The sequence below is a fragment of the Pteropus medius genome, unplaced genomic scaffold (assembly GCF_902729225.1).
Source record: "Pteropus medius unplaced genomic scaffold, Ma_sr-lr_union100, whole genome shotgun sequence".
NCBI classification, from domain to species: domain Eukaryota; kingdom Metazoa; phylum Chordata; class Mammalia; order Chiroptera; family Pteropodidae; genus Pteropus; species Pteropus medius.
Window position 1 is genome coordinate 74,041 of NW_024356105.1, and position 18,972 is coordinate 93,012.

An 18,972-nucleotide genomic window follows, 5' to 3' on the forward strand; every position below is an offset into this window, starting at 1 on the left:
TCATACATATGCGAGGTTGGAAACTCTCACTGTCACCAAAAGAGGAAGGAGCCAGCCTTTTTAAAAATTGAGATATAATTGACACATAACATTATATTACTTTCAGGTATACAACATAATGATTTATATTTGATTATATTACAAAATGATCATCACAAGTCTAGATTAGATCTGCCACTGTACATAGTTACAAATTTTTTATTGTAATAAGAACTTTTAAAACCTATAGTTTTAGTAACTTTCAAATATGAAATATAATATTATTAGTTATAGTTACCACACTGTACATTACATGCCCATGGCTTTTGTATTTTATAACTGGAGAACTCCAGGTTTCTTATCAGGTGGTCCAGATGTTGGGCAGAAGGGGAAGAGGGAGAGGTGTGGTTTAAAAATTGTTAGTAGCCAAATATCATGCACACACAACAATGCAATCAGACACTTTATTACATAACTCTTATAGTATGTATATAAATAGTCCAAATCAAGAGAATTAATTGCATTGCATTTGGAGAAAATAAATACGATGATAGCTCATTAGTGTCCTATAATTAAAGAAACTAATAAAGAACTTTTTATTTTATTATGGGAGAAAGATATTTCTCACTTCTTTGCTTTCCTTCTCAGGAGGGGACTGATAAGTTACTATCTTTATGGATTTTTAAATCTCTAAATAACCTTGCTCCTCTAATTTGTCCAGCTCGTTTTTTTCCAAAGTGTTCATGTAGTAACAGGTTAATGGAGCGAATCCAATGTGAAAAAAGTTCTCAAAAGAAAGTTTGTCATAACTGAGAAATACTACTAAAGGAGTATGGTCTTCGAGTATGAATACTTTATTTATGAATTGCTTAAATCCAAAATATAGACACACTGATGGATACTTGTATACTTATTTCCTTTCTACAACCCTTGTTTATTTTCCAAAAGGTGTCTGTGCTCTGTGGAACCACAGAACATAACAGGTGTCTTGAAATTTCTCCTCCTGGGACTCTCAGATGATCCAGAACTGCAGCCTCTAATTTTTGGGCTCTTCCTATCCATGTACCTGGTCACCATGCTGGGGAATCTGCTCATCATCCTGGCTGTCAGCTCTGACTCCCACCTCCACACCCCTATGTACTTCTTCCTCTCCATCCTGTCCATGGCTGACATTGGTTTTACTTCTACCACCATCCCCAAGATGATTTTAGACATCCAAACTCACAGCGGAGTCATCTCCTATGCCGGATGCCTGATTCAATTGTCTTTTTTTATTGTTTTTGGATGTCTGGACAATGCACTTCTAACTGTGATGGCCTATGACCGGTTTGTAGCTATTTGTTACCCTCTGCACTACCCGGTCATATTGAACCCCCGTCTCTGCAGCCTGCTGGTTCTCATGTCCTTTTTGATCAGCCTTTTGGACTCTCAGCTGCACTGCTTGTTGATCTCACAACTTTCCTTTTGCACAAATGTGGAGATTCCTCATTTTTTCTGTGACCCTCCTCAACTCCTCAAGCTGGCTTGTAATGATACTTCCACCAATAACATATTAATCTATGTTATTGGTGTCATCTTTGGTGGAGTTCCACTCTCAGGGATCATTTTCTCTTACTATAAAATTGTTTCCTCCATTCTGAGAGTCCCATCATCAGGTGGGAAGTATAAAGCCTTCGTCACCTGTGGTTCTCACCTGTCAGTTGTTTGCTTATTTTATGGAACAGGCATTGGAGTGTACCTCAGTTCAACTGTCTCATTTTCCTTGAAGGAAGGTGCAGTGGCCTCAGTGGTGTATACAATGGTCACCCCCATGCTGAACCCCTTCATCTACAGTCTGAGGAACAGGGACATCAAGAGAGCCCTGCGGAGTCTCCTCAACAGAGCAGCCTAGTCTCAATACTCCCTTCCCCAATACTGCGGTCAGTAGATTAGAAATTACTGCAAAACCAAACATCTGGAATTGGCAAATATGCCTCTTTATGCACACAATTGATAGCTCATAGTTTTCATTCTTTTTGAACTATTACATCAGAAAGTTGCTTATTCCCCTAATTCCATCGTATTTGATGGAATTAGGGGACTATTCTCTTATGCTATGTATATCAAGATCACTGCATAATTGAATTTATTTGCAACTATAGAATCTTATGTATTTGTCCCCTATTACCCAGGCATTTTGTAGAAATTTACAACTCTCTTTTGAATACATAGCTATATATGATTCCCAATTATTTTCACCATCCATGCCTATTTTCCCTAAAACTTTGGCTTTGTTTAAATCTATTGATCTAGATTATGTGAGAGAACGTGTGTCACTGGTTCTCCATCTCGGCTTCCTACTCGAAGCATCTGATGAGCTTTAAAATTCTTCATGTCTGAGTCCCATCACTTTAGTATACGATTTAATTGGACCAGAGAGTGAAAATATTATAAACGCATTAAACAGCACCCCAGGTTTAGTCTAATACGCAGACAAGATGAGGACTATTGTATTTTGTCAGATCTTTCATTCAAAGATGACTTGTATGTCTTGGGTTCTTTTCTGTCTATGATTAGGTCCTAAAGATCTGAAAGTGATCAGAGCTCATAAAGGAAAAGATACAAAAGAGTTTGCATTAGTCACAGCCAGTGCAGTTTTTTCCCTCATATTACTGGTAATACATTTTTTCCCCACATACCTTCTCTATCCACACTCTACAGCTATCCCTCTGTGCTGGATATTAAGCTATTGTTTTCTGCTGCAAACTTACCCTTTTATACTGTAAGTTGTGATGCTGTGGTGGGGGCTGGAAATCTTTAAACTGCTGCTCTGATTTTCCGCTTGGTTTCTCTTTAGGTTCTTCCAATAAGGGCCAGTAAAGGGCATACACTCTAACTTTTCTCTTACTCCTTAGACTATGGGTTTATCAATGTTTACTGCAGTTATGACACTGTGTTACCGTGTTTTTTTTTCATGCCTTCTATCTTTCAAAACCCATTTATCCACACCTATATGAAATTATGTTAATTAAATAACTACTGTGGTTTCTTTTCTTCATTGAAACCTGACTGGTAAATCATAATATGGGGAATAAATTGGAAGAATGCAAAGTGAGCTCAGGATAAGAAGGGGATTGTAATGCTATGTCTGGATCAAGGATGTACAACTGATTTTTAAAGTAGTGGTATGATATTTTCTGTGGCTGTGTGATTCTAACTGTCCCTGTAGATCGTCAAGTCACCCAAGTCATTATGAATAAATTTAACCTTATCTTCATTTTCTTTACTCAGGAGTAGTAAAGAACCATGTACTCAGCAAAAAGGAAAGCTTTACTTTCACTAGTAACCACCCCATTAGGATTCTACATTGTAACCATACTTCTTTCTCTTCTGTCTTTGACCTCTGTCTCTCTTCTTCTACAAACCCAGGTACCTATGTATATATCCATCTTTCCTAGAAATGCTATATGTAGTTTCTGAGCTAGCATCCTGGAATTTCTGAAAAGCTGTCTTATAACTCATTTAATCTACTCTGCCTTTTACCACTAAGCTATATCACGTACCAACTTCGCTCACAATGAACCTAGTATCTGGCTCAGTTTAATATTAGGTTTTTCCTTGTGCCCAAGCAGCCTAAAATTTCTCACACTTATACCTCCTTGTTTCAATTCTTTTCTATACTCCTGCCATGTGGTCATTTGGGCTCCTTAAAAATTTTCCCTGCCATTTAAGTACATACACATAATTATCATAATATTCCCATATCCTATTTAACTGGGTAAGTGGTCACGTTTTCTTCATATCAGTTATTGAGAAACCATTCTCTGAGTTCCTCATACATAGAAATCTGACTCAAGAAGACTGTAGAGATTAAACACATAAGCCAGAACTGCACTTAAAAAAAGACTTCAAGAGTTAAAATACAAAGATTATAAAGAAAATATAAGAATGGAGTGAGATAAGCTCTTACTAGTTGAGCATAATTCAGAAGACTCTAGATTCATTTGTTGAATTAATTCCGAAATGGCTGTGGCTTCTCTTGGCAAAGATGAAAGGACTCCATTGATATAAGAGAAACCATGGAGACTTCCTTTTCATGACGTGGTCAGAAACAGCATTGTGGGTCCTGCACAAATACCTAAACAGAGCACGTTCTTCCATGTGCCAGTTCTTTTCTAGTAAAGACTTTCTTATTTTGAGAAGGTGGTGATGTGAGAACGTTTGGGGACTATGCAGGAAAGCAGAGAGACATCTCTAGTGTCTTTTCTGCCTAGAGTCCAAATTATTGATGGAGATTGAGGCCTTTGCTGTGGACATCTTCTAAGATGTTTTCAATATCCCCTGCCTCCTGTCTACATGCCTTTGTATAAACCCATGTCCATGTGGATTGGGCCTTGTAACTTACATGCAATGAATAAAATGTCAAAAAATATTGGGCAATAACCAGGTAGACCTAACTGGTATACCACACAGGACCTTGAGATTATCATGTTAAGTGAAATAAGTCAGAAAAAGTTTAGAAAAATCTGATTTCACTTATATGTGGGATATAAGACTGAAAGCAACAAATGCACAAGACAAACAAATAAAAACTCATAGACATAGACAACAGCTTAGTGGTTACCAGAGGGAAAGAGGAGACAGGAGGAGGTAGCAAAAGGTAAAGGGAGTGAAATATATAGTGACAGAAGAAAATTTAACTTTAGATGATGAACACACAATGCAATATACGTACGACAGATTATTGAATTGTACACTTAAACCCATATGATTTTATTAACCAATGTCACCTCAATAAATTTGATATTAAAATAATTTAAAAAAATATCGGGATGTCACTCTGACATCAATGTGTAAATAGAGTCAGGCTTTCGGCTATCAGCCCTCTTCTACTCTCTCAACCGCCTCACTCTGTTAGAAGAGAGCTGTGATGATGTTGTCAGCTGCCAAATGGAGAAGCTCAGGTGGTAAGATGCTGAGGGATGCCTATGGCCAACTGCAAATGAGGAACTGATTCCTGCCAAAGCCACGTGAGTGAACTTTGAAACTAGAGTCTCTTCTAGACAAGATGTGAAATGACTATAGTCCTACATTTAGAATACAGACATCGGCGAAACCCCCTATAGGATTTAAGAAAATTGTCAATTTGATATGTCAAAATAGATGGTCTACTGTAACAATATACATAAATTCTACAGGAAAAATTAGAACTTTGGCTGTCATTCAAAATGACAAAAATCATATATCTTTAACACATAAAATTTGAAAACCCCAAAACAGGACTATAGGGAAAAAATAGGAAGTTCTCCTAAGGCATAACAACCTTAAAAACGAACATAGAAATTATAGCATATTCTTGGTGTAGAAAACACAATTATCCCTATACAGAATAATGAATTCAATGAATTTGCAAACATATAAGTTACACATTGTTTTTTTTTTTAATTGAAAAAAAAATGTCTGAGTTTATAAAATCCCTGCAACTTGAAAACAGACATGAGGAATACAGATGAGCTTCCTCCTGAGGAGAGGAAGGGCCAGGAATTTTGAAAGTACATTCCCTTTCATTTTTCGTCTTCTATTAATAACAGCAAGTCCTCAGAGCTCGGGATAGCATGGACCGATTTTGCTCGTTGTGAGCTCTGAGCATTGAGCTCCTAAGGCCATGCAGAAAGAGATAATTGGGTTGTTTCTCCAGTTCTTCAGGTTCTACATTTTAGTCCAGTGGGCCTCACATCTGAGTCCTCTCCCTTAAGAATCACTGCTTCAGGAGGCCCACCACTAACTCCTCTTCATTGCCAGACCTGGGGAAGGAGCTTGAATCATCATTGCTTGCTTGCCAGGCAGGACAGGGACAGTGGTCACACTCCAGTAGAGATAGAACAGCCCGTTGAGGATTGTGGAGATGGAGGATGGAGAAGGGACCGTCAGGAGTATTGTTTTTTCACCGTCATGACAAACAAGAGAGTTGGGACAAACAGATGAGAGGGCACCAATATGGAAAGTTTCAGTTATTTTGTCTTTACAAGGGTAGGTTCTGAATGCCTGGAGGAAGACAACTGAGTCTAATTCCTTTCTGAACCCCCAGAGCATATACTTTGCTTGGCAGAGAACAAAAACAATCTCCGTTAAATACTAAATAGACTCTTCCTTGGATCTCAGAAGCAGAGCACCGGCAACATGACTTCCACATAGTGCTTTCCTTCCTGGACTGTCATTCCTTCCAGCAATGACTCATAGGACTGGACAGAAGATAGAACAGTGCTTGTATGTATCTATGTCACAGATTTTCTAAGAAACCTATCATTTTCATATTTAATAGAATCTACAACATTTAAATATGAAGAAAAGGGAGAAAACATTTGGCAATGAAGGGAAATCTAACTCTGATTGGTGAACACACAAAGCAATAAATATATAACTTTTTATTGAATGATACACTTGAAACTTATTTGATTTTGTTAATCAGTTTCACCCCAATATATTTAATAAAAAATTTAAAAATAAATAAATTCAATCCAAGGACAAAACAATTGTGAGATTTTCATAAAAATGAAAAAAAAATGAAAAAGGCAGGAAAAGAGAAAGGGAAATAAATGTTATTGTTTAGACTGAGACACATTTTAGGATTTCCACTCATTCTATGGATGAATCACCAGGAATGAATGGGACATGATAGGCTTCTACCTCTCCGCCATACGATAGAATAAAATGTCATTAAACCTGTGTTGAGATTGTATTTATTGAACAAGTCCACTCTTCCAATATGATTGAAAAACCATGACTGAACATTTATTAAGGACAGATCTCTGTCGCTGCCACATGTGTTCCAGAGATGGATGTCATTTTCCCTATTTCTATATGAAACATTAGCACAGAGAAGTGGAGAGATTTACACACATTTCACATTGAGGTGGTGAGAGCTGTGTACTCAGAGATGTCTCCTGATTCCCATCCCAGGGCTCTGTCCCCTCCACCACAGCACAATCATTATTTCTTTCCAAGTGTACTTTAGTCTCAGATGAGCAAATGGAGGCAGAACCATCAATTCCTTTCCTTGGAATTTGGCCAGTTCATCTGTGAATTAGCAGAATGGACCAAGTGGTTTGCAGGGACCTTTACTGCATGACTGTTGTTGTTCAAAGGTTTTCTATGAATAGTCATGAATTTTCCAGCGCATTTTGTAAACCTGGGATGTGGAAATATCATTCCTTATACAAAATGGAAATTTTCATGTGGCTCTATCATGAAGTCTATAGCTAGTCAGACTTCAGGGATCCCTCTGATTTTATACTTTGGCAGTCAGAGCATGTACGTGATTTTGTCGGACTTTACTATTGGGAGGACAAGTATAGGTAATGCATAATAAAGTTGCACATGTATCAAGTTTTTATAACTCACACAATTATGTGTTTATATGTCCAGGAAATTCTCACTTCTATGACATTAAGAGGGGCATGATAATTTTCTTAGCCGTGTCATGAAATATTGAAAAATGAAATGAAGTTTTCCCCTCAGGTAATATTATGCAACATTTAAAGCATTGAATAGGTGTATGACATTCACAGAGAGACTTCAAATGCAATGCTGTATTAAGGAGAAATCAGAAAACCATATGTGTAGCATGAGGGCATTTAGGTAAATTTTCGAAAGAATGGTTTCTGAATATATGAATCAATACTAATATTAATAAAACCCTGAAAGGAAAATACATCCACCAAATTCATGACAGCATCTGCCTTTGGACAACTAAAGTGAAGGGGAATAAGACCATAGGGATAGCAAAAAAAAAAAAAAAAAAAAAAAAAAAGCCCTCAAGTTTTATCTATAATAAATATAAGTTCTAAAGCAAGTATTATTAAATATTTATATTCTAATATGGGTAGTGGTTAAGAATGGTACTGATAATAATTGATAAAATTAGTACAGTTATTAATTGCCTGGCTATAATTCTCTACCCTGGCTATAAGTTAGTATGCCCAAAGGACTTATGTGGAGAGATTCTAATTTAATTGGTTCTGGTCTATGGCCAGTTCATCATTAAATTTGAAAAGATGGGCAGATAATTTAATGTTCAACTAGCATTGATAATCACTGTTTAAATCTTTTATATTTATAATTGAATTTTATTTCTTGCAGCAACCCTGTAATGTCAGCTCAAATAATATAGGAACAAACTACCTGGGTGTTTGTGTTATTAGTTTTTGTTCTTTTGTCTTTTGAGTTTTCTGAAATCACATCATGTTTTGATCTGTCAAGACAAATGAAGTGGCCTTCAGGGAGCTGAATTTAGGAGAAATGTAATCCACATATAAGGAAGAATTGACTTGAAAAGTACCTTAGCTGGCATAAAGAAGGCCAACTAAAAGTTTGAGACCTGACTTTGCACCTGAATTTCTCAGCTGGCCATTAGAGCATTAAGTTTGATGAGAAATCAACCCTTCACAAATATTTATTATTTGAGACATATTTAAAGAGTTTTACCAAGCCACTACAAATAAAAACAATAAAGAGCATGTTGAACTACAGATATTTCTCTAAGATTGAATATTACTGATAGAAAATAACCTTTCAAAAGGAAAAATAAGTCCAGAGTACTCATGAAAGTTAATGATTTTTTAATCATTGATGCATTGTAAATGAATACTATCTTTAGGATCAGTGATGCTGTATGATTTCATGCATTTAACAAGAATATATTTTTCAAAATGTGAAGTCCACCAAGGCCAAATATTTGTATATTTACGTTATATTGAAGGGACTTTGACCGGTCAACCCACACATTTGAGTGAACACTTATCTTCATACAAGATGGATTTCATAAAACCAAATAAAGATGAAAACTCTAAAAATAATTGCATCCAAAAATGCTATCTGATTATGAACATTTTATTTTAATTTAGAATACAGTTTATGTGGTTTTAGCTTTTCTAGACTACATTCCAAATTAAGAGAATTTCCTATACTGCATTTGGATAAGATAATGTCCTCTTGACTGCTTCTTAGCATCTTTTAATCATGATGATTTTTTTTCTTAAAGAGAGAAAAATATTTATTCCATATTTTCCTTCCAAAGTATAAGGCTGATATTTAAATATGTTCATGGGTTGTCTTCTAAGAATGATCTTTTTTTAATAGTCTTTGACCGAGTGTCTCAATAGTGGGCGTATATAAAAACAGGTGAATAGCCCAGAGATCAATAAGGAAAGAGATATAAAAAAAGAGATCACAATTGAGAAATGTTGTCAAACGTAGTGCGAGTGTATGGTCCTCAAGTGTAAATACTTCCTCAAGTGTAAATACTTTGTCAAGTGTAAATACTTCCTCAAGTGTAAATACTTTAATAATACTTGTTAATTGCTTAAATCCAAAATATGGACACTTAGCTGGATGCCTCTATACTTGTTTTATTCATACAACACTCTTTTTTTTTTTTCCTCAAATGTGTCCCATTTGCATGGAATCATGCAATCGGACAGGTGACTCAAATTCTTCCTCCTGAGACTCTCAGATGGTCCAGAAGGGCAGCCTCTTCTTTTGGGTCTTTTCCTATCCATGTACCTGGTGACTGCTCAGGACCCTACTCATCATTCTGAATGTCATCTTTGACTCCCACCTCCACATCCCTATGTACTTCTTCCATCCAATTAGTCGTTGGATGACATTAGTTTCAGCACAACTACAGTCCCCAAGATGCTGGTGAACCTGCAGAGATCCAGCAAATCCATCGTCTATGCAGGTTGCTTAACTCATGTTACCTTTCTTCTGTTTTGCATGTTTGGACAGCATACTCCAGGCCCTGATGACCTATGACTACTTGATGGCCATTTGTCAAAACCTACACTATCTGGTAATAATGAACCCCTGCCTCTGTGGCTTGTTGGTTTTCTGTCATTTTTCATCAGCTTTTGAACTCAGACTTGTAGAATTTGATGATGTCACAACTTACCTTCGGTGCTGATTTGGAAAGTCCTCATTTCTTTTGTAACCCTCCTCAACTCCTCAAGTTTGCCTGATAGTGATAATTCCACCAACAACATGTTATCCTATTTTATTTGTGCCATCTTTGGTGCTGTGCCACTCTCAGGGATCTTCTTCTCTTACTCTAAAATCATTTCCTCCATTCTGAAAGTCTCATCACCAGATAAGAAATATAAAATCTTTTTCTCGCCTGTCAGTTGTTTGCTTACTTTATGGAGCAGGCCTTGGGTTATATCTGCATTCAGCTGCCTCATCTTTCCTGAAGAAGGATGCAGTGGCCTTGGTGGTGTACACTGTGGTTACCCCATGCTGTGTCTTTAAGTTACAGCCAGAGGATGCTAGAGTGCACTCTGGAGGGTTATCAAAAGTAATAGCCTTATCTCACTACCTGTGCCATCGTTTTTAGTTCATAGAACTGGAAAAGCAGCAAAATCAAACATGTGCTACAAGGAATTTCTGACTTTGCAGTCACATGGTGCATACGTACCCATATGGCTCTCTACTTTCTATTTACACAGGTTTTTCTATTTGTATAGCTGTAAAGGAGTTGGGAGATTATTTTGGACTCTCCACTTAGGTCATAGCCACTCCAGAATTATGTGTAGTACATCAGTACACCCTTCTCACTTACCTAATGCATTATTCAGGACTTGGTAAAAAGCAGTCTTGCTTTGATCGTTATAGGGCTATTCACTAGTTTCTCTGTATACCCACTTTAGAGACATTGGGTCAAAGAATATAAAGTAATTATAGCTCTCTCTTTCCTTTATTTTTTTCTAGTTCTCTCTTGATTTTTTTTTCTGTTTGCAAGGGGGCTCTAAACTGTACTTTAAGAACCAACACATTCATATTTTTGCTCTTTCATTATGTTGGTCAGATTCTTGATCAAATAGGATGACTACTGAATTCCCTAAGCCAGGGTGTTTTAAAATTGAAATGGAAGAGTATTAATACTGAGTTTGAAGAAATAATTGTCAATTAGAACTTTCCAAGGAAAACTGGGATGTAGGATCCAAGCAAAGGGGATCTCCAATTTTTTAAATAATTCTCCTTCCCATTTCAACATCTCCCCAGTCAATTAAATAGGCAGGCCTAAAAAGATAAATACTGTATTATTCCACTTATATGAGGCTCGTAAAGTAGTCAAATTTATAGAGATATAAAGTAGAATAGTGGGTTCTATGAGCAGGGAAAAGAGGAAATACAGAGTTAGTGTTTAATGGGCAAATAATGTTACATTTTTGCAAGATAAAAGGATTTCTGGAGTTGAATGATGATGATGCTTGCATAACATTGGGAATGTACTTAAAACAACAGAACTTTACAGTTAAAAATGGTTAAGATGGAAATTACTTTTTTTAGGCGAGGCAATCCTTGGTTGACCTCACAGATTGCAAGGACCTTGTCAACTTACAATTCTGTATTTTTTATTTTCATTTTTTTTATGCCTACAGCAGCTGGTCTTCCCAGGTGGTCTCCCATTGAAGTACTAACCAGGCCCGACAATGCTTACCTTCCGACCTTCAGACGAGATTGGGCTTGTTCACGATGGCATCGCCATAGATTAGATGACAAATTTTATGTTATGTTATTTCAGCACAATAAGAAAGGTCTCCTGTTAGGAATGAGGAACATGTTGCTCCAGATATTGGCTGTACCATTTAGTCCTCAGCATTAGACTGCATAGATCTGCCTCAGCTGCAGAGAGCCACCTAACCATAATCATGCCTCCTTCTGCGAAAGCCCATATCCAATGACATTTGGCTTCTTATCCTCAATTTCAGCCAACTCTAAGTACCATCCTAGACCCAAAATACCCTGGTGATTTTAGGAGGCCTTCGATGAGCTTCAGCTTGACCTGATTATTTCCACTGCTCTTCCTTACAACAAAGTGTTTACCAGACTATAAAGTCTGAGGGAATAGACCCTTCAAGACTCTCTTTACTTCAGACACCATCCACAATCTCAGAAGTCCCCAGGGCCACCCTCACTTTAGACAAGTTAGCTACAAATTAAGGGACACCGTCACATTCAATAATTTTTTAGAATAATCTTTTAGAACATTCAAACTAAGGGACCTTATTCTGGTTCAATAATTCATCAGAATGAGTCACAGAACTTGGGACAGTTTATACTTATGATTACAGTTTTATTATAGCGAAAGAATACAAAATAGAACTAGCCCAAAGTAGAACACCTAGGGCAAGATCTGGAAGGTCCCATATGTCAATCTACTTGCTATTTATTCCTTGTGAGTCTAGATCTCTTACTGCTTCCTGGCCACACTGTGAGACAGCACTAGAGTATTGCCCATTAAGTAGCTCCCCTAAGCTTCAGTGTCCAGAGTTTTTATTGCGACTTCATTACACAGATGTGATTAATTAAATGATTTCCCCTTTGGTTGAACACAGTTTGCAGCCTCTCTCCCAAAAGTTTGGGCTGGTATCAATTTGTAAAAGGATCCAACACTTTTTTATACGTTTGGTCTTTTTGACATGGCCAGTCCCCACTTTGAGTCATCTCATGAGCACGCACTATCAGGTATGGTCTATGGGGCACATCATGAATAACCAATCACTCTTATCACTAAATTTCAAGGACTTAAAGGTTACCTTCCAAGATCTGGGACAAAGCCCATTACTCTCTTTAGGTGAGGTCAAATTTCTTACTAAACATTTGCCCTTCCACAGGAACTGAGTCCAGGAGCATTGCTTAGTAAACATCCTGCATGCCAATCACTGTGTCAGAGTCTGCTTAACGAGAAGTAATAAAATTATTTTGAGAAGACTTTAAAGACAGTTTCAAAGTAGTTCTTTGAACTGTCAGCAATGTTCTATAGATTATAAACCCAATGCTGAGCTCAGTGATAGGAAAATTCAAGGAGAGGAGATGAACAATAGAAATTTGGGAACAGTCTTGAGATCCTCAAAGTAAATCATGATGAACATAGAAATCTAGACTGAGAGATGTTTGATAGAAAGGAAGTGCAGAGTTTGAAATAATAAGATAAAATCAACGTGAGAATTATACTTCTAAATGTTTATTTTATAATATTAAACCCAGGTGTGTAAATAAATATGACTTAAAAAAACATAATCTTTTTGGCCTTTTTCAACCTCTTCAAATTTCTAATCATAAGCATGTGCCTTCTGATTTTGGTTACCAGATTGATCAGGGTCCTCTGTTCATTAGGTTTTGGAGGCATAGAGCGCAGGGACAATCAGTGTTTAACAGTAAGGAGCTCCTGGCCTTATGGAAAGAACAGGTTCCTGAAGAACTGAGGAGTATTCCAAGGCTTGTCCATTACAATAAAGAGATACTCAGATGGGCGACAGCAAATAGTAGAAAGACCTTTCTTGGCATGCTGGCAGACACATTACTTATCTCTGTCCTTGTTTCCACTGTCAATATCCACTAGCATGTAGCTGCTCAGATTCTCATAAATTGAAATTTAATCTTTTCTAGGTCTCTAGCTCCCCCAACCACGATAGAATCTTGTCATTGTACTTTTGTTTTCCTTCTCCCCATATCAAAGCAATGAAATTATCGGAGCAACACTGCCTTAGTTATATGATTTGAGTTCACCATTCTTCAAAAGCAGCTCATATAAACATTTTGCTCTTGCAAGACTGTTCTAAAAGGCTTCCAAATATTCACTGTGTCTCCCTTTACATAGAAGTCAGATCGATTTTTTTAGGTGTCATCGGAATTTGTGGCTTCTTTACTTAAAACTTCCAGTCATTTTGTGTTACTCCTGTACTAAAATCTGAAATCTTTGCCAATGTCTATAAAACTATTCATGAATAAGTCTCTTCTATTTTTTTCCAACTCTCTCACTGGTCTCGGGACCAGCACTGTCAGCAGCATCTGGGAGCTTATAAATGCAAATGTTCAGCCCTGAGTATAGAGCTGCTGTATTGGAATTCATGCATCTAGAGCCTATATAGCTAGTTTAAAAATCTCCAGGGTCTATCACTGCACATCAAAATTAACTCAAAATGGATTAAGGACCCGAATATAAGACCTGAAAGTATAAAATGCATAGAAAAAAAACCCATGGGAATCAAACTCAAGGACATGGGACTTAAAGTGGATTTTATGAATTTGACCTCAATGGCAAGGGAAGGAGAAACTAATATTCATGAATGGGACTAAATCAAACTAAGAATCTTCTGCTCAGAAAAAGAAATCATCAACAAGGTAAAGGGAAAACCATCTGAATGAGAAAATATATTTGGAAGCAACACCTCAGATAACAGCCTATTATCCGAAATACACAAAGAACTCATGCAACTCAATAATAACATAAAAGCAAATGCTCCAATCAACAAATGGGCAGAGGACCTGAACAGACACTTTTCCTAAAGGACATGCAAATGGCTAACAAATATTTGAAAAGGTGCTCAACCTTGCTAGCTATTAGGGAAATGCCAATCAAAACCACAGTGAGATAACATCTCACACCTGTTAGAATAGCTATCATCAACAAGATGAGTAATAAAAGATGCTGAGAGGATGTAGAGAAAAAGGAACCATTATACACTGCTGGTGGGACTGCAAATTGGTATAGCCACTATGGAAAAGAGTATGGAGGTTTCTCAAAAAACTAAGAATTGATCTACTATATGATCCAGCTATCACTCTACGGGGTATTTACCTCAAAGACTTGAAAACCCATATACAAAAAGATATTTGCACATTGATGTTTATAGCAGCATTATTTACAGTGACCAGGACATGGAAGCAACCAAAGTGTCCTATCATAGATAACTGGCTAAAGAAACTGTTGTACATACATACAATGGAATGATACTCAGCCATAAGAAGAGATGAAATACTGCCATTTGCGACAACATGGATGGACCTCGAGACAATCGAGCTAGCCGAAATAAGCATGACAGAAAAAGTTGAAAATCACATGATATCACTTATATGTGGGATACAAACCTAAAAGTAGCAAATGAACAAGACAAACAAAGAGAGACTCATGGACATAGACTATAGACTAGTGGTTACCAGAGGGTTGGGGTTGGGAGAGGAGAGGCCAGGTAGACAATGTAAAGGGTGTCAATATGGAGGGTAGGGGAAGGCTGAAGTGAGTAAAGGGGATCAAATATGGTAGCTGAAGGAAACTGGACTTTGGGTGGTAGACACACAGTAGAATATACAGATGTCAAATTATAATGTACAGCTGAAAATTATATAATTGTATCAATCAAAGTTAAAAAATATCAAAAATAGATTTCTTACAATAATCCTATATGATAGCTTCAAGTATTATCTTAATTTTAAAGATGAGGAAAGTGCCCAGGAGCATTTACATTGTTCTATTTGCATTTTTCCTCAAATTGTAGTGTGACCTTCCAAGATAATCAATCTGGATTACTTCAGTAGCCGAAGTAAGAGAATTGCAATCCATGTATCAGAAAGAGTTAATATGAAAATATATTAGCTAGGTAAGAAGTCTGGGTCTTAAAATTGATTGTGGGGCCTCCCTTGGTGCTAAACTCCTCAACTGTAAATAGGAGGATTTATGACCAAAGAAACAAAACCAACAGACATATGAAATGGTGCTCAAAATAATGAACCGTCAGGGAAATGTGAAACACATAGAATATTTATCTTATACCTAACTGAATGATTATAAAAAAGAAAAGACAAGTGTTGGCAAGAATGTGGAGAAAAGGGAACCCATGTGAAAATGAATGTTGGTATATCCATTACAAGACACATTATGGAGGATCCTTAAAAAATTAAAAATTACTAATTAAAATAGAACTACTATAAATGTATGCTGTAGCTTGTCAAATGCTTTTTCTACATCCATTGCTATGATCATATGATTTTATCCTTTATTTTATTTATGTGGTCTATTCCATTGATTCATTTGTGCATATGGAATGATGGAACCACCAGAGATTCAAGGAACCACCCTTGAATCTCTGGATGAAGCCAACTTGATTCTGTTGTATAATATTTTTAATGTATTGTTGTATTCAATTTGCAGTATTTTTTAGGGTTTTTGTATTTGTATCAGAGAAATTAGTTGATAGTTTTCTTTTGGGTGTCATTTTTACCAGGTCTTAGTATCAGGGTAATATTGGCCTTATAGAATGAGTTAGAAAGTGTTGCCTGTTCTTATTCGCTATATTTTACCAATGAAGCCATCTAGTCCTGGACTTTTATTTGTTGGGAGGTTTTTGAGGACCGTTTCAATTTTCTCACTGCTGATTGGTATATTTAGACTTTCCAGTTTTTCATGATTCAGTAGGAAGGTTCAGATTTCTATGAACTTATCCATTTCTTCTAGGTTATTGAATTTGGTGGCATAGAGTCTTTCTTTGTATTCTTGTATGATCCTTTGTATTTCTATGGTATCTGTCATAAATTCTTAATAAAAGGTGCATAAAGGGAAAGTACCTCAACAGAATGAAGGCCATGTATGACAATCCCTCTGTTAATATCATACCTAATTGTGAAAAACTCAAAGCTTTTCCTGTAAGATCAGGAACAAAAATAGGATGCCCACTCTCACCACGGTCATTCAAAGTAGTATTGGAAGTCCCAGCAAGAGCAATCATGCAAAAAAGAGAAAGAAAAGACATACGCATTGGAAATGAAGACGTCACATTGTCACTTTTTGCAGACAGCATGATTTTTTATGTAGAAAACCCTAAAGACACCACCAAAGAAGTATGAGGAACAACAAACAAACACAGTAAAGTTGCAGGATACAAAATCAATGTACAAAAATCCATTGCATTGCTATACACTAACGATAAAATTTCATAACAAAAAATGATAAAAAGATTAATTCCTTTTGCAACTGAAACAAAAAGAATACTATACCTAGGAATGAACTTAACAAGAGATGTTAAAAACCTATGTACTCTAACTACAAGACATTAAAATGAATTGAAGATGTGGTACATATATACAGTGGAATATTACTCATCCATAAGAAAAGATGAAATACTGCCATTTGCAACAACATGGGTAGATCTTGATAGTATCATGCTAAGCAAAATAAGTCAGACAGAGAAAGTTGAGAACCATACGATTTCACTCATATGTGGGATGTAAAACCAAAGCAACAAAGGAACAAAACAAACAAACAAAATCTCATGGACACAGACAGCAGTTTAGTGGCTACCAGAAGGAAAGGGGGTGGGGAGAGGTAGATAAAAGTAAAGGGGGTCAAATACATGGTGATGGAAGGAGCTTTGACTTTAGGTGGTGAACACACAATGCAATATACAGATGATGTATTATTGGATTGTACACTTGAAACCTATATAAGTTTATTAACCAGTGTAACCCTAATCCATTTAATTTGAAATGTAAAATAAAAAATAGTAGTGCCATAGGTCTAGCAATCCCATTTGTGGGTATCTATATGAAGAAAATGAAATCTGTATCTCAAAGAGGTATCTGCTCTTCCATGTTCATTGCATTATTATTCACAAGAGCAAAGATATGGAAACAACTAAAGTATCTGTTGACAGAAGAATAGATAAAGCAAATCTATCTATCTATCATCTATCTATCTATCTATCTATCTATCTATCTATCTATCTATCTATCTATCTACCTACCTACCTATTTCTGTATCTATCTTCTATCTATCTATCATCTATCTCTATCTATATGATCTATCTCTATCTATCTATATGATCTATCTATCATCTATTTATTATCTATTTTTACCATCTATCTACATACACATAATGAAACTGTATCTTTGGTCACATTCTTTTATAGGCTCATGGTTTTCATTCCTCTCCATGCTTCACATGTGAATGTCACTTCTTTTGATTTGTCTTTCACTGAACTGGGAGAGTATCCTGGGATCCTTTGTACATCATAATGAATGCATGAGAGGTTCTCCTCAACCACTCCGGTATGCAGGTGAAACGCACGACTCTCTTGTTATTTACTGAAACTCTACATCCTTTTCCACAATTGGTGCATATGTTTCATATAAACTTTGCATCCATTGAAATTATTTATTCAGGTAATTTTTGAGGATGCAGGTAATTTCTGTGGATTTTATTGAAATCTTTGGGAGAGTTTTATAAATACTGATGACTGGGTGTATTGGAAGAGGCCATGATTAAGGTGTGAATTCCAGTTAATCCAAGAACTGGACCTGGGGAATCAGAGTCTACTTGCCACTCCCTTGTCCTTGGAACGTTCATTTCACTTACCTACCCTCAGCTAGATGCTGGGTCAAAGATAGAACCTTGAGCTTGTAATGCATTGTAGAGACCATCTGGATGTCATACATGACTGAACCCAGGTAAAGGTTTTTTATACATAAATTTTTAAGATTTTTAAGATTTGGGCAGGTGTGTAGATCTTCTTGTGTTGCGGCCGCCCAAGGCAAGCCTTGTATGTAAATTCTTTAGCTTATGAAAACTGCCACCTACCAATCTGGAGCGATTTGTTTCTCTCTTTGGCCCTCTGTGCATGGGGACTAGTTTCAAATGACACCCTGGAAGCTTGAGAGATTGCAAACCAACATGGTCTCCCTTGTTAAATATTGACCATATATGCAGGGGTTTATTTCTAGTCTTTGATTCTGTGCCATTGTTCCTTGTGTCTACATTGAATCCAGTCCTATGTCCTATTGTGGCTGATACTGGTAGCCCTTGCTCCTCTTCCTTGTGTTTAGCTGTGTGTTTATGTTTAAGCTTTGCCGTCCTCGGAGTTGATTGAAGCAGAAACACGTCCTTCCTATGTCCCACTAAATGGCTGGAGAAGCTGCTTGCAAACTCTATTCTCTCTTTTACCTTGAGGTAACAACTTTCTCTAGCTGGGAAGTTCTCTCCTGGTGCTATGTAGTGCTGCCCTGGGTGGTGAGACAATGTGTGAAGCTGTTCTTCCTTTCCTTTGTGTGGTCATTCTCAGGTGTTTTGTTCCACTACATTGCTGAAGCTTCCTAAGTGGAGTGCTGAGCTCTCCCAGGGCTGTTTTTGTTCATGAGTAGCCAACTAATCATTGATCTTTGAGGGGGAAACAGAGGTTTGCGTG

General features: G+C 36.8%; 1 protein-coding gene across 1 annotated transcript; it reads left to right on the forward strand.

The window, feature by feature from the left end:
- Positions 1-916: 916 nt before the first annotated feature.
- LOC120600551 (olfactory receptor 18-like) lies at positions 917-1,870 on the forward strand. The gene has a single exon (XM_039859963.1). It carries the CDS (start codon positions 1,040-1,042, stop codon positions 1,868-1,870), a length of 831 nt encoding a protein of 276 aa, XP_039715897.1. The 5' UTR covers positions 917-1,039.
- Positions 1,871-18,972: the final 17,102 nt, after the last annotated feature.

Coding starts and splice junctions, on each gene's coding strand:
- LOC120600551 (XM_039859963.1), top strand. CDS start 1,040: ATGTACCTGGTCACCATGCTGGGGAATCTGCTCATCATCCTGGCTGTC.